Source organism: Dendrobium catenatum, unplaced genomic scaffold, assembly GCF_001605985.2.
Source record: "Dendrobium catenatum unplaced genomic scaffold, ASM160598v2 fragScaff_scaffold_9, whole genome shotgun sequence".
NCBI classification, from domain to species: Eukaryota; Viridiplantae; Streptophyta; class Magnoliopsida; order Asparagales; family Orchidaceae; genus Dendrobium; species Dendrobium catenatum.
This window is the reverse complement of record NW_021318471.1, coordinates 2,550,487-2,563,887: the sequence shown is the minus strand read 5'-3', so window position 1 is coordinate 2,563,887 and position 13,401 is coordinate 2,550,487. Positions and strand designations below refer to the sequence as shown.

The window sequence follows — 13,401 nt, the reverse complement described above, 5'->3', positions numbered from 1 at the left end:
TAACAGATATGACATTCTCGAACCCTAACAGAATCTCAAAGGATTCTGGCCCCTTATATCTCCCTTTGTGCTTAAAGTACCAGAACATAACAAATATACAAATTTTTCAGAATAGAACTTGCTTTCAGATAATTTTTAGAACAGAACTTACTTTCATATTTCCCAGACCCAGACAACGGAATCACAAAGGATTCCGGCCCCTTATAACTCCCTTTGTTCCCGGACCCAGACAACGAAATCACAAAGGATTCCGGCCCCTTATAACTCCCTTTTGATATCACAGCACATCAAAACATTCAAATCAGAAAATCGGATTATGTTAGAAAAATCGTCAGTGGCATAACGACAGTATATGGAATTTACACAGAATTCACAAATTCAAAAAATCACCAAATTACCAGAAGTCGTGTAAAACAACGTTACAAAGCTTTACTTGTACTGAAGCAATATTTTTCAACAGCCAGATAATTTTCTATTCGATAAAAAGCGCACAGAACTCAAAATATCCGGTAAAAACTTTTCAAAAAATACTCAAATCATACACAAACATCAGTTCAATAACATATCAAAAGTTACACGGTAAAAGTTTCGTCAATACAAAGATATGCACGTTTTTCAGTAACAGAAACACAAAACTGAGCAAAAAAATACCAAAACTCGAAATCTTTGAAATCAGAAATAGGATTCGGATTCCTTACTGCGAGACGAACAATACTTTCAACAGCGGCGTCGGACGAAAAGCGCACCGCGAGCTCCAAAACCCAGCTTCTTCTTTCTCTTTCCTTCTCTTTCTCTCTCCTGCCTTTTTTCTCTCTCTTCAAAAAATGATCCAAAATATCTCAAATCGGATATTTATCAAACAAGATCATCCCGGACGATTCCCATTCATCCTGGGACGACCTCCTCTGGACTCAAAACGTCTAGACGAAATTAATTCCAATTTTCTTCGTCCCTGGACGAAACTCTCTGTTCGGTTCGTCCCGACCCTTACAGGTTCATCCAGACGAACCATACATATTTCTTCACAATTTTCTTCAGTTCGTCCCGTACTAAGGCCAGTTCGTCCGGACTAACAGCACTCAAAAAAATCAGCATCGGAGGGGTTTTACAGCAATGTACCTGTGCACGCTAAATTGAAAAGAAAATGAAAATGAAAATGATTGTACCTTTATTGATACATTTAGACGGTGCTCATGTGCTAATGAAAATATAAATGAGTTAAATGTCAAATTTATTAAATAAATGTTAAGTGGAAATGGATAAATGAGACCGAATGAAATAATTTATGTGAAATTATAAAACCTATATATAATACATGAAAGAAGGTGTATATATTAATTATGTAAAGTTGAAGAAAAATGTATATTTAATTTATATGATTATTTTTCATAATTTACTATTATATATTTAATGATGATTACCCACTGAGTTTACTTTGTAAAATCATTCTATTAAACTAACATTTTCAGGTAAGTCTCCTGATAAGTGAAATCGCTGAAAGAGAGGAGTACATCTATAGAAAACGGCGCCAAATGAAAGTAGGTAAATTGTGTTTATGTTTAAAAACATATTCAATGTAATAGTAGTGTTAGTGTCTCTTCAATCTTTGAGGAATGTTTGTCATTTAATGTCATGTGTAATTGTGGAAACTAAGAAAATGTATTAACCATCCGTCTGCTCGTTCCCGCCTCGTTAGTTCGAGTCTCTGGGCCGGATCGTGATAGGAGGGGGGATATCAACATCTAACAAACCTACAACAGTAATGGGAGGCAATAACTTGAGAGCAAATTCTAATGAAGTATCTAGAGTATGAGAATATCCCAATGGAATCAAGGCATATGGAGCATATCTGGACAAGTTGGAAGTTTCCATTTCATCATGAGAATTTACTATCTAAACATCTTTTATACTCAAATAACGATCAAGCAAGTAATCCCGAACAATAAAGCCTCTAGAAGAAGATTTTCTCAATTATGGGTGTATTTTGAAGCAATTAGTATAATTTTGACTAAATTTTTTTTAAGATAGATTATATGAAGGCAAGCCCTCGTATTCCACTTTTTTCCAATTGTCATATGAAGAAGTGTCATTCATACCTCATAAGCCAAAGAAGTTGATACATCTATCTTCAATAAGAACCTAGGGCATAGATAGATAGGAGAATCTAGTAATAGCATCATCCACTTGAATTGGCTTCCTAAGAATTGATCCCAAAGATTAAAGTGCAGATTAGTTGTAGTGGACATGAAGATGAGGGAAGACAACCAAAACCGATGTAATGGGATGCTTCTCTTAAGCATTAAAATATGGAGACTACTTGAATATACACATAGGTAGAGCATTCACATATTTTGAACACTTAGAGAAAAGTCTTGAATTATTTATTTCCAAAGATAGTTTAATAATTATATGACGATGATCAAGGAGTCCAACAGCAAAGCCATCAATAAGATGAAAATTGTTCATGAAGATATGAATAATCTCCAAGTTCAGATAGACAAAGGCAAAATCTTCAGCTAAAGTAGGAGAAAATGAAGCTGTTAGATTAGAAATCTCAGCCTGAGAAAAAATAAGAGCGGCTTTACCCTTGAAAGGTATTGTTGGGCTACTTGTGTCCCTTAAAGATCAAGCCTTGCTAAAGTAATAAAGGGAAACCAAAAGGCTGCTACCGCTTTAAAGAACCTCTCTTAACATCATCAGCGAATGAAATAGGAGCTGCCATAGGATGCAGAGAACCAACAGTCGGAAGATTTTGAGGTAAAGAGGCATATGGCTCGTCAACAACGGATAGACCATCAAGGTATGATTGGCTTAGATGAGTTGATACAAAAGAAGTATGAATAGAAGTCTAGTTGCTGGCGTCAAGGGGCTCCAGCTCAGCGGGTGAAGACACCCAATGAAGGGAGATCTAAGTGGGCTTCACAAGAGAAGGTGAAGTCAAGCCTCCATTGAAGTCATCGATTGCATATGAGCAATTTCATGGAATAATGGAGGGAGATGCAATGAAATAGAGCTGTAACTTATGAATGCCAAGCACATTGGCTACTACAGAAGGGATGATTTTGATGTTACCACGCAAGAGTGCAAGAGCGTGAATTGTGATTAGGTCTAAGCGTAATAACCTTAAATTTATTTTTTCTAATTTTTTGAGAATGAGTGTGTTGATTCCTATTTTTAAGAATAAATGTGAAGCACAAGATTGTGTGAATTATAGAGGAATTAAGTTAATGTGTCATACTTTAAAATTATGGGAGAGAGTTATGGAGCATAGGTTACGGCGTGATGCTAATGTTTCTCAAAATCAATTTGGATTCATGTCGGGTAGATCTATTAGGGAAGCTATACATTTATTGAGAGATTTGATGGAGAAGTATACAGAGAATAAGGAGGATCTACATATGATATTTATTGATTTAGAGAAAGCATATGATAAAGTTCCAAGAGAAGTTCTATGGAAAGTTCTAGAAAAGCAAGGGGTTAATAATGCTTATATTCAAGTCATTAAGGATAGTATGCATGAGCTATTACTTATGTTCAGACACAAGGTGGTTTGACAAAGTATTTTCTTATTTTAGTTGGATTACATCAAGGATCATCCTTAAGCCCATATCTTTTTTCTTTAGTCATGGATGTTCTCACTAGACATTTGCAAGAGGTTGTAACCTATTATATGCTTTTTTTTTTATGATATTCTTCTTGTTGATAAGACTAGAGAGGGAGTTAAATGTAAACTTGAATTGTGGAGGCAACCTTAGAGTCTAAGGCTTTTGTTTGAGTAGATCTAAAACGGAATGTGTGGAGTGTAATTTTAGTAATAATAGTTCTTGTGGGGGGTTGTGACTTTGGGTAATCAAGTCATTAATAAGAGTTCCCCTCAAACTTGGAGGAATGCATCGGGCTTGTTGTGTGATAGAAAAGTCCCCCTCAAACTTAAGGGGAAATTCTATAAGTAGAAATGCAAATCTTTATAGTGCAGAATGTTGCCCATTAAAAGGGAAGCATAATATTAAGTTAAGTGTAGCAGAGATGAGGATGCTCTGGTGGATGATAAAGGCTTTATGGAGAAAAAGGATTCATACAGTCGACCTCACATTGTGGGATAAAGGCTTGATGTTGTTGTTGGCTAGTTGAGCATTTTGACGCTAGGTGGACAACATCGTGGAGTTGAGCTCTCCAGTTTTTTAGAATTTGAGGAAGCACTGCACTTGGGGCACTGCGATGCTAAGTTCTCTAATTTTTTAGATCGAGGGAGCGTTGTGGCATTGAGGTTAGAACGTTACAGCGTTTGGTCAAAAAAATAATATATATATATATATATATATATCTGAATGCATTTCATCAAAACCTTAAATTAGCTCCACCCTCCCCATTCCATTATTTAGCTGGTGAGAGAAGAGAGAGAAAGGGATAGAAAAGAGAAGAGAGAAGGAAGGAGAGAAAAAGCAGAGTTCAACTGGTATTTTCCATCGCACCATCTTAGAAAGCTAGTCTGATCGTGGTAGGTAACCCTAATCCTATCTTTGTTTTCAATGAATTCGTGTTTTTCCTATTTTCTTCACTTTGAAATTAATATAAATGCAATATTTCTTATTTTAATGATTTTCACTATGTAACTTTTGATATGCGATAGATATCATTACCCTGAGTATTTTGACTAGTCAATATTGAAATTTCATCAGGTGATTTTGTTTATATATCAATTTAATTGAAATGAGTAGTATAATATTGAGTATAAAATAATCAAGTATAAGTATTATATTTGGACATGAAATATACAATATGTACATATTTATTATTCATTTAATCAAACATGTATTTTTGACATATTATAGGCATATGGATAAGTATAGTGATAATTGCATTTGGTGTATAATAATGTTTGCTATTATGATCTATATAATGTGAAATATATGTAAATGCAAGAAAGACTGGTTAGAAATGATTGACTGATTCAGGTTGACTTGAGACATATTACCCTATACAGGAGAGTACGCTAAGAGTTTTTCCTTTAAATAAATTTTGTGGTATAGTCCTAAATAATATTAAAAGGGCGGCATAAGGAGATTGATTGATCTGATATGATACGCTGACGGGCATGAAGTGATGACTTCTTAAATATAAGCCACTTGACTTGTGATATATGATATAAGATTGATTCCTGGTAATATGATTGATATGATTGAAACTAATTCCTGTAAGATTAGCCTACAGGTTCTAGTAACCTACTGAGTTGTTAGCTCACTCAGTAGTTTTCACATGTTTTTAGGAAGGGGTCAAGATTCAGTGGAGTGGGATCGATCAAGCTTCAAGTTTTGTTTTATTTGGCTTTATTTTTTGTGTATTTATTATTTCTTTTGTACTAAGGAGTAGAAAGATAAAATGATGTACTGAAAGAATTTTTTACTGTTGTATATGAATTTTCGGAAATGAATGAAATGATAAATTGAAAAAAAAATCTATAGTTGTTTCTGCTGGTTTCTGTTGGACTTGAATAAGATTAGTAGCTCAGTAGATTAATCAAAAGGTTAAGATAGACAATTATTTCAAAATTTGATCTTGGGGCATGATATTGAGCTACATGCAATGAAGCACTAGGGTGTCCGAGATGAGTGGTGGCCACAAGGAAGCACAAGAGTATCGAAAAAAAAAAAAATTGTGCGGTGGTGGATATAGTTCGGTTGGGTGTCATTTTATTGATTGGCCTTGAATTTATTGGTTGTTAGTAATAATTTATTTGACACTACACAAACTTGTGAACACTATTCCCCCCAACCTCAATTCCTCACCCTTACCCTAAAATTATTTTTATAACGCACTGTAATGCTTACATATGAGTAATGGCCCAAAATATTCTCTTGAATATTGGTAAGTACCCAATTTAGTTTAGACTTTCATATTGAACCAATATATTCCTTTGACTATTAGAAAATATGCCAATTTAGCCCTCACGTTAGATTTTTCATTTAATTAACGGAAAAGGCCTCAAGGATTTGATTTGCATGAGGTATTTCAGGAATTTTTTTTTAAATACCTGAATAGCTTGCCTTCCAGCTATAATCTCGTGGAGATAGAATGCTGTAAGACAACATGTTGCTACAAGATCGTTGAAGACCGTGAGCTGCGCCACGAGATGATGTGCTACGACATCCACAAGGAGACAGAGACCAATAGTGACACCGGACCGGAGGGGGCTCGAGGAATCCACGTCGATGATCCAGTGGTCGTGGCCGAATGCAAATCCAAGAACTCCTCCTTGGAAGAAAATAATCCATCACCTGAGATTAATCTCAAGATATATGATACAAAACATAGTAAAACTACTAAAGTGCTATTCATCTCAACCGTCTCTATTACAAATGTTTCTACCTATTTATAGACAAAGGTAGCCCCTATTAGGCTACACAGAATAAAAAACAAGCACTAAACCTCTGTAGCCATATAAGCTACCAAATGAAAAGTTAATACAATCAAACAGCTCTGCACCGACGTTAGATAGCTTTGTGTGACAACGAGCTGCTGCGATATTGATGGGTTGCATTGGGACCAAATTGAGAAATTTTTTTATAGTTAGGAGACTATATTGGGTCTTTATAACAATATGTAATTAAATTAGACATTTACTAATAATCTGGGGGGTTATTTTGGGTTTTTACCCATCTAGATAATTATGCGGTTGGTTAACTTGTTGTATTCAACTATGTTGTGGTGGTTGGTGAGCTTATTTTTCTATTGAAATCATGATGACTTAAAGTGCCTACATAGATAGTTTGCAGTATATCTTAGATCAAAATAAAGGATCTGAATCATGAGCTGATAAAATCTGTATTTATGTTTATGGGCTGGTTTTGATCTCATTCCTGATTTATGCTAATATCTTACAAGATGACAGTAAGGAGATGCAAAAGAACAGGACCATGCTGGTCTTGCTCCAAGTGGATTTGCTGAAAGATTTTATTAGTATCCCTATCAAATTTGCATTAGCGGCCATTAGAGTTTGGTCTGTTTTTACAATTGTGGCTTAAATAGGCAGCAATAATCTGTATATCTTTTATAACACGATGTCATTGTTTGGAATAATTTATTTACATAATATCTTTGATTGTTTTAATCTGCTGTTCTATTTTGCGTGTTTTTTTTTTTTTGTGTGGTTAATTCATTGGTTAACATGCTGAATCTTGCCATCTTATATTTCATATCGAAGTTGACCTATATCACTAGTTTTCCCTTTGCTAATGCAGGGTGCTTGTATACCTCAATGTTCAAATGGGACAAATCTGTTGATTTCCTTGACTGGTAGAATTGATCCGGAAGATTTAGCTGTCACGGGAAATAGTGCACGCTTACATGCTCAAGAAAATTCTTACCTTCCTATGTTGTATGACTTTGAAGAGTTGGAAGGTGAATTGAACTTCCTTACTCGAATTGTTGCACTCACATTTTATCCTTCTGTTCCTGGAAGAACGCCTTTAACCATTGGTGAGGTATAAAGTTATTAGCAAGTACACAACATTTACATTTTTCAAAGTTTTATACTCTTTTAATTTTTTAGCTTCTTTTGGTTCACCAAGGCACTGCTTGCTTATCTTTTTATCATTTTTAAAGCAACAAAATTTTATTACGAGCCAGTTAAAATATTACTTAAATGAACAAACACTTACAACGAATTACCTGCAAAAAAGCAAAAGAAAAAAATGAAATAAAATAAGATACATTAGATAACTTGAAGTTAAGAGATTAATATCCATATAAGAGGAGAAAAGTATGTCTTCTTTCAGGGTAAAAACCTAGCACGCCTAAAATCTAGTAAACCTTGAAAATTGAAGTAAACATGTGAGAATGAATTATTTTTTTTTCTAGTTCATGCCTCTTCAAGTAAACACAAATTAAAATATTTTACCCATCAATCCAAGAATACTTATAATAGAATATTGTGACCGAACAAAGTTTTAATCATCAATAACTTCCACATTTGAACAAACAATGATAGCATTAAGGAACACAATTGTAATGTCATGGAGAAAGGAATGTAGGAATGACTGATGGGACACTTAAAGGCTAATTTATAGCTTTCTTAAACATTGCTATGGAAGTATTAGTAGGCTCAACAACTATATCTGATGATACTTGAGATTGTGGGGAATAGGGAGGATATGATCCAACAAACAAGCAGTAATTAGGGAAGTCACGTACTTAAAGGAAGAGTATAGAGTCGCGTCTTTAGCATGATAACTTTTTTAAGGGGTGCTGTGGAAGGTTCATGCAGCATCTTCTAGAAAGTTTTTAGGATTAATTTGATCATTAGTATTTACTACACATAATTCTTGTATGGTGGGTATACCATGATTACTAGAGCTATATCCTGAATGACTCTTGAAAGAGGATTTTCTAGATTTTGGATGATCCTTAAATCATTCAGTATAAGTATGGTTGAAAAATTACAAGACTAACAGTAACTGGGCAAACCCTCAAGTACCGCTTTTGCCAAGAACAATGTAATGAAGTGTGAATCCAAATCTCCTTGGCCAAAAGGGGTAAAAATATCTATTTCAGCATGATCATGGGCTATGGATGGTTGGGATAGTGATGTGAAACATAATTGCATGGATGAGTTGCTTATAGAAAATTTGCACGCTTAATGTTCCAAAGGGAAAGACAAATACGGAGCTCCGGTGTAGTCACTTTGGTGTTGGGGAAGAAGTGGACAGCAGTTGGAGTCTTTCGGATGAAAGATACGGTGTTGGGAAGCCTGCAGAAATCAGCGGACAACAGTCCAGTTTCCTTGGACAGCAGTTTTTGACCTTGGAAACTCCTCAGGACAGCAAGGGTTGGGCTTAAACAGTTGGACAGCAGGTTGTGAGAGAGCAGCCCACAGTTTGGAGATTTTAGGCAGCCGGAATCCAGATTTTTCTTGGCTGGAATTCTGGGATAGCAGGGAAAAACTGAACCTTTTGACAAATGGATGTTCCATGGAGGAAGGGAAGTGATAGGGGAAGCGGGCGGCGGGTCCAAGGCAGGAGGGAGGTATTAATTGATGCTTAGGTGGAGAGTGCAAAGAGAAAGAATTTGAATTTGATTTCAAATTCAAATGGGAGTTGGGCTTAAGAGGGAAATCCAAGGTGGAGCCCAATAATGGGGCCGGCGGCATTAAGAGAGGGAGGAGGATTTTGTGGAGGGATTTAAGAGCTTCCAAAATAACTCATGGGAATTAGGAAAGCTATCATGAAATCCAATTTAATTTGAATTTCAAATAAACTTGAATTTTTGCACTTTCCTAATTAAGATTTACAAATAAGGAAAGTTTTTGAAATTTGAATTTCAAATTTCATATTGAGGTAATTACTTTCCTTTTCTCTTGGAGTTAATTTAGGAAGGGAGTTATGATAATTGAAATCATTATAGTGGAATGGGGGCAAGAGGGAGGTGATTAAGGAGTCTTAATTTGGAGCATTTAATGACAAAGGAGAGAGAGAGGGGTTAGGCATTAAGGAGGTGGGCCCAAACAATTAAGGTGATTGGTGACATAAATCTGAAAATTAATTTCAGATTTATGTTGATTGAGAATGTCTCCTAAATTAGAGGGGAATTATTTAAGAGAGGATTTAAATTCAAATCTTTGAATTTTGAATTTTAAATCTCCTCCTAAATTGATGGGCTAAATTAAGAAAGATTTTATGATGGAATTGAATTCAGATTTTGGGAGCTATGGGGGAAAGGGGCCGGTGATTGTGGTGGTGCCTAGGGGACGGCGGGTGGGGAAGTTTGGGTGCCGGTGGGTGGGGAATTTGGGGAGGTGGAGCCGACGGGTGTAGGGAGATGGGGAAGGGGAAAACAAATGCCAGGAGAAATAAGAGAAAAAATTGAAAAATCTAGGGAGTTGCAAATCTCAAGTATTTCCTCCTCAAGAACTCACAAAGAGATCTTGTGAATCTCGGAACTCACAAAGAGATCACTTCCTCCTCAAGAACTCACTAAGGGATCTTGGGAATATCGGAACTCACAAAGAGATCCTTCTCCTCTCATGAACTCACTAAGAGATCAAACAAGCACAAACTTTTTCCATTCAATAATTCATCATCCCATTACACAAGCAAGGTCCTCTATATATAGGCCTAAGAAACTAAAACAAGACACATATGCCCCTAGGGCTTACATAGGACGACCCTCTTAAGTAAGGGTAAAAACGGAAAATTCATAATAAAAATAAAAATTTCAAAGATCTCGGCCGTCGATCGTCGTCTCCTCCTTTGAAAATCTTCATGATTGGATGTCTGCATCAGATAGTCTGGCGTGTCAGTATTCGTTTATATTGCTTTGCTAAGAATTGATCCTTATGTGTATAACGTTGATTGATTGATGTAATGAACATAAATACGAGGGAAAATAACCTATGGAGTTCTTATAAAAGGATCCTCATACAAATTAATATATGGAGACTCCTTCAACATACACATCGATAGATCATTCATATGATATGAGTGACAATATATTGATCATTGCCACATGCTTGCCAAGAGAAAAAGCTTAAATAATCTGTTTTCAAAGATTCTTTCATGAGCATGTGACAATAATCAAGAAGCTCAATTGAGAAATCATCTATTAGATATAAATTAGACATGAAAGTAAGAATAATCTCCAATCTTAGGCACCTAAAGAAAATTTACCAATCAAAGCATAGGAAAATGATGATGGCATATCAAAAATCTTACCATAAAAAAATGACAGCAAGTTTATTATGAAAAGTAATGGATGGCTTGTGTCTAGCAAAATATAAGCCATGCTCAAAGAATAAAGGGAAACTAGTACGATGATATGACTGGAAAGAACTGTGATAGAAAACAGCCATGGAACACAAGAAAACTGCTGTGTTTCAGAGAAATTCAACAATAACAGTGCAGTTTTCACAAACATATGTTGGAAAATAGGAAGAAACACACTTGAAATTCAACAAGAGAAGAAAAAGAATAACGCGATACAATGAATCTTCAATTTAAGAGGAAGATTCAGCTCTCCAAATCTCTAGCCTAGAGCCCAAGAACAAACCTTAGATCTCAAATTCAGATTTCACAAATTCAAGATGCCCCTAACCCTAGCAAGAAGAAATCAATTAAAGACAAAGGAAATTTTCTTAATCCCTAAACAACTCCTAATTTGAATTTTCCCTCCAATACTAAGCATCATTAGTGTGTTGGCCCCTCTACTCCAGCCGTCCCCTCCCTGTTAATTCCGCCGCCCTTGAACCGCCTCTAGTAGGTGGGAACCGATCCAAGTTGGACCGGTTCAGCTGGCCCCCTTGGGCCGGCATAACAAATTGCTTCCTTCAATACATAAGTGAAAGAAAACGTGGGAGTATTGATGTAGACAAGAGATATAGGGAGCCTATATCTCTTGAACACAATAGGCACACAAGAAGAAATCTGACACAATGAGTAGAACTTAAAACAAATTTTATTAAATAAATGCTAACGACCCAAAACTAGACAAACACAACAAAAGATGCTAGGAGATTTTAAAGAAATAAAAAAAAAACACTATCCTCAGACAACCGTCAGAGCGGGTTCCTCACATGCATTGAATTTGTAGGTTAAATAAGTAAAGTGCATAGAACTAGCAAACCGATGGTCCACCACTGCAAGACTGTCCCAAATGCTTCCAAATCAACCAAGATACGACACCCTAAAGTTGCTTCACTGTTGAGAAGAAGGATACAGATGGAGTGGCACTTGCGGAGAGACGAAGAGATTAGAAGCCCGAGAAAAAAGGGTGGAAAGAGTCCGCAGGATTTCCGGAGGGGATGAGAAAAGAAGGTTGGAAAGAGCCCGCAGGATTTCCGAATAAACCCGCAGGTTAATAGCAAATATGCTCACAAATATCAACTCCCTTCCTTCACAACATTTTCTCATATTTATAGGCAAAGAAGAGGAATGCCAAAAGCCACCATAGTTAATGTTCACAACATCCCAAGCTTTTATTTTTCAAAGGATTTCCAAGAGTCATTTTGAAAAAAAACAGCCCATCATCTCACGGAACCAAGGAGCCAGCAAGCAGACCGAAAATTCAAAGCAGCAAAGTTACGGGAAAAGCATCCCATTTCGGAAATCAGCCCCTCTTAAAACCAGAACAGGAATCAAAGGGCAAGTTCATGGAACCAAGGAGTCCATGTCTCGGTAAGCAAGCAGCCTGCTAGAAATCAAAGTTTTTTTATTCACTGGAGCCAAAAGTTCATGGAATTAATGTTTCGGAAAAAGGCCCAGGCATGGAAATATCAGCCGGTTGGAATGTCTAGCATTAAAATCATTAACTTCCCAATGAATTCAAAGCATAGAATTCAGCCTCCAATTAATACAAGCCACGGTTTTCCAAGAGACAAGAAGAAAAGGGGAAGGGGAAGGGACAAGGCCACTCCAAAAGTAAGCTTCATAATGAGGTACCTTTTTGGATATTAATGAGCTACTAAACTTCAGCTCAAGCAACTTAGAGAATCAGCTCAAAACCGAATGCTCCAAAACAGCCAACCCATGAACCACCAGCAGCCAGGGACCAATCGAGCCAATCGAGCCAGCAAACCAAAGGTCTACCAAGCCATATGCACTACCTACCATGATCATTGGATGCTTTCCCATCATTGGATAGCTAAAAAAGAAAAGAAAACAAAATATACTATTGTTCAAATAAAATAAAAAATACATAAATTCTTGATAGCATCAAGTATTATATTTGGAATATGGGGCATTTGCTAACTGTTTAAGCCAAAATGTAATTGGTGGACCATTAACATTTGTGGGACCATCACATAAATGAATTGTGGAGAGGTTTTGGAGAAAATGAAGCATGAGGCACACGGCTTGGAAGCACTAACATGAGTGGGCGAAGGGAAAGTCTCGAGAAGCGAAATGGAAATTGGTCTCCATATAGATAGGTGGAGACGGTCCTCCATTGAAGACATCAACGACCTAAGAGATGGATTGTCATTTGAGAATAAACTCTGGCGAGTGTTGGTTATGAGGGAGCTCATTGATACGATGTGTAGCAAGATATGTTGTATGCAGGGATGAGTGGGCATAACAAGAGAGAGCATGCCAATGACTGTGGAAAACTGCTAGCTTGAATGAGCAAAGGATAGCTGAGATCAGGCGAGGGATTACTAGGCTTTGAGCTAAAATGATTGCAAGGTAAAAAAAAAAAAATTGCATGTATTTTACTCTGTGTTTGGAATGAAACAAAATTAATGCAAAATAGAAGTTTATTATATTCTAATCACCTCATACCACTCATTTCTTTGTAAACTAAATGTGGTCAATCAACTGTATCTACTTTATAATGCGTCACTTCCGTTGCAACTCTCGATGTGCTCATTTGCTATATTATGATTCATAGTTTTCTTTGTGATTGCAATTACCACTG

At 36.3% G+C, this 13,401-nt stretch overlaps 1 protein-coding gene across 1 annotated transcript in view; it reads left to right on the top strand.

Moving 5' to 3' along the window:
• Positions 1-13,401, top strand: part of LOC110110272 (probable phosphoinositide phosphatase SAC9) — an 80,220-nt gene that overhangs the window by 38,851 nt on the left and 27,968 nt on the right. Inside the window, exon 8 of the mRNA XM_020841667.2 lies at positions 7,239-7,481. Within this exon, the coding sequence (XP_020697326.1) occupies positions 7,239-7,481 (243 nt within the window). The remainder of the gene's footprint in view (positions 1-7,238; positions 7,482-13,401) is intronic.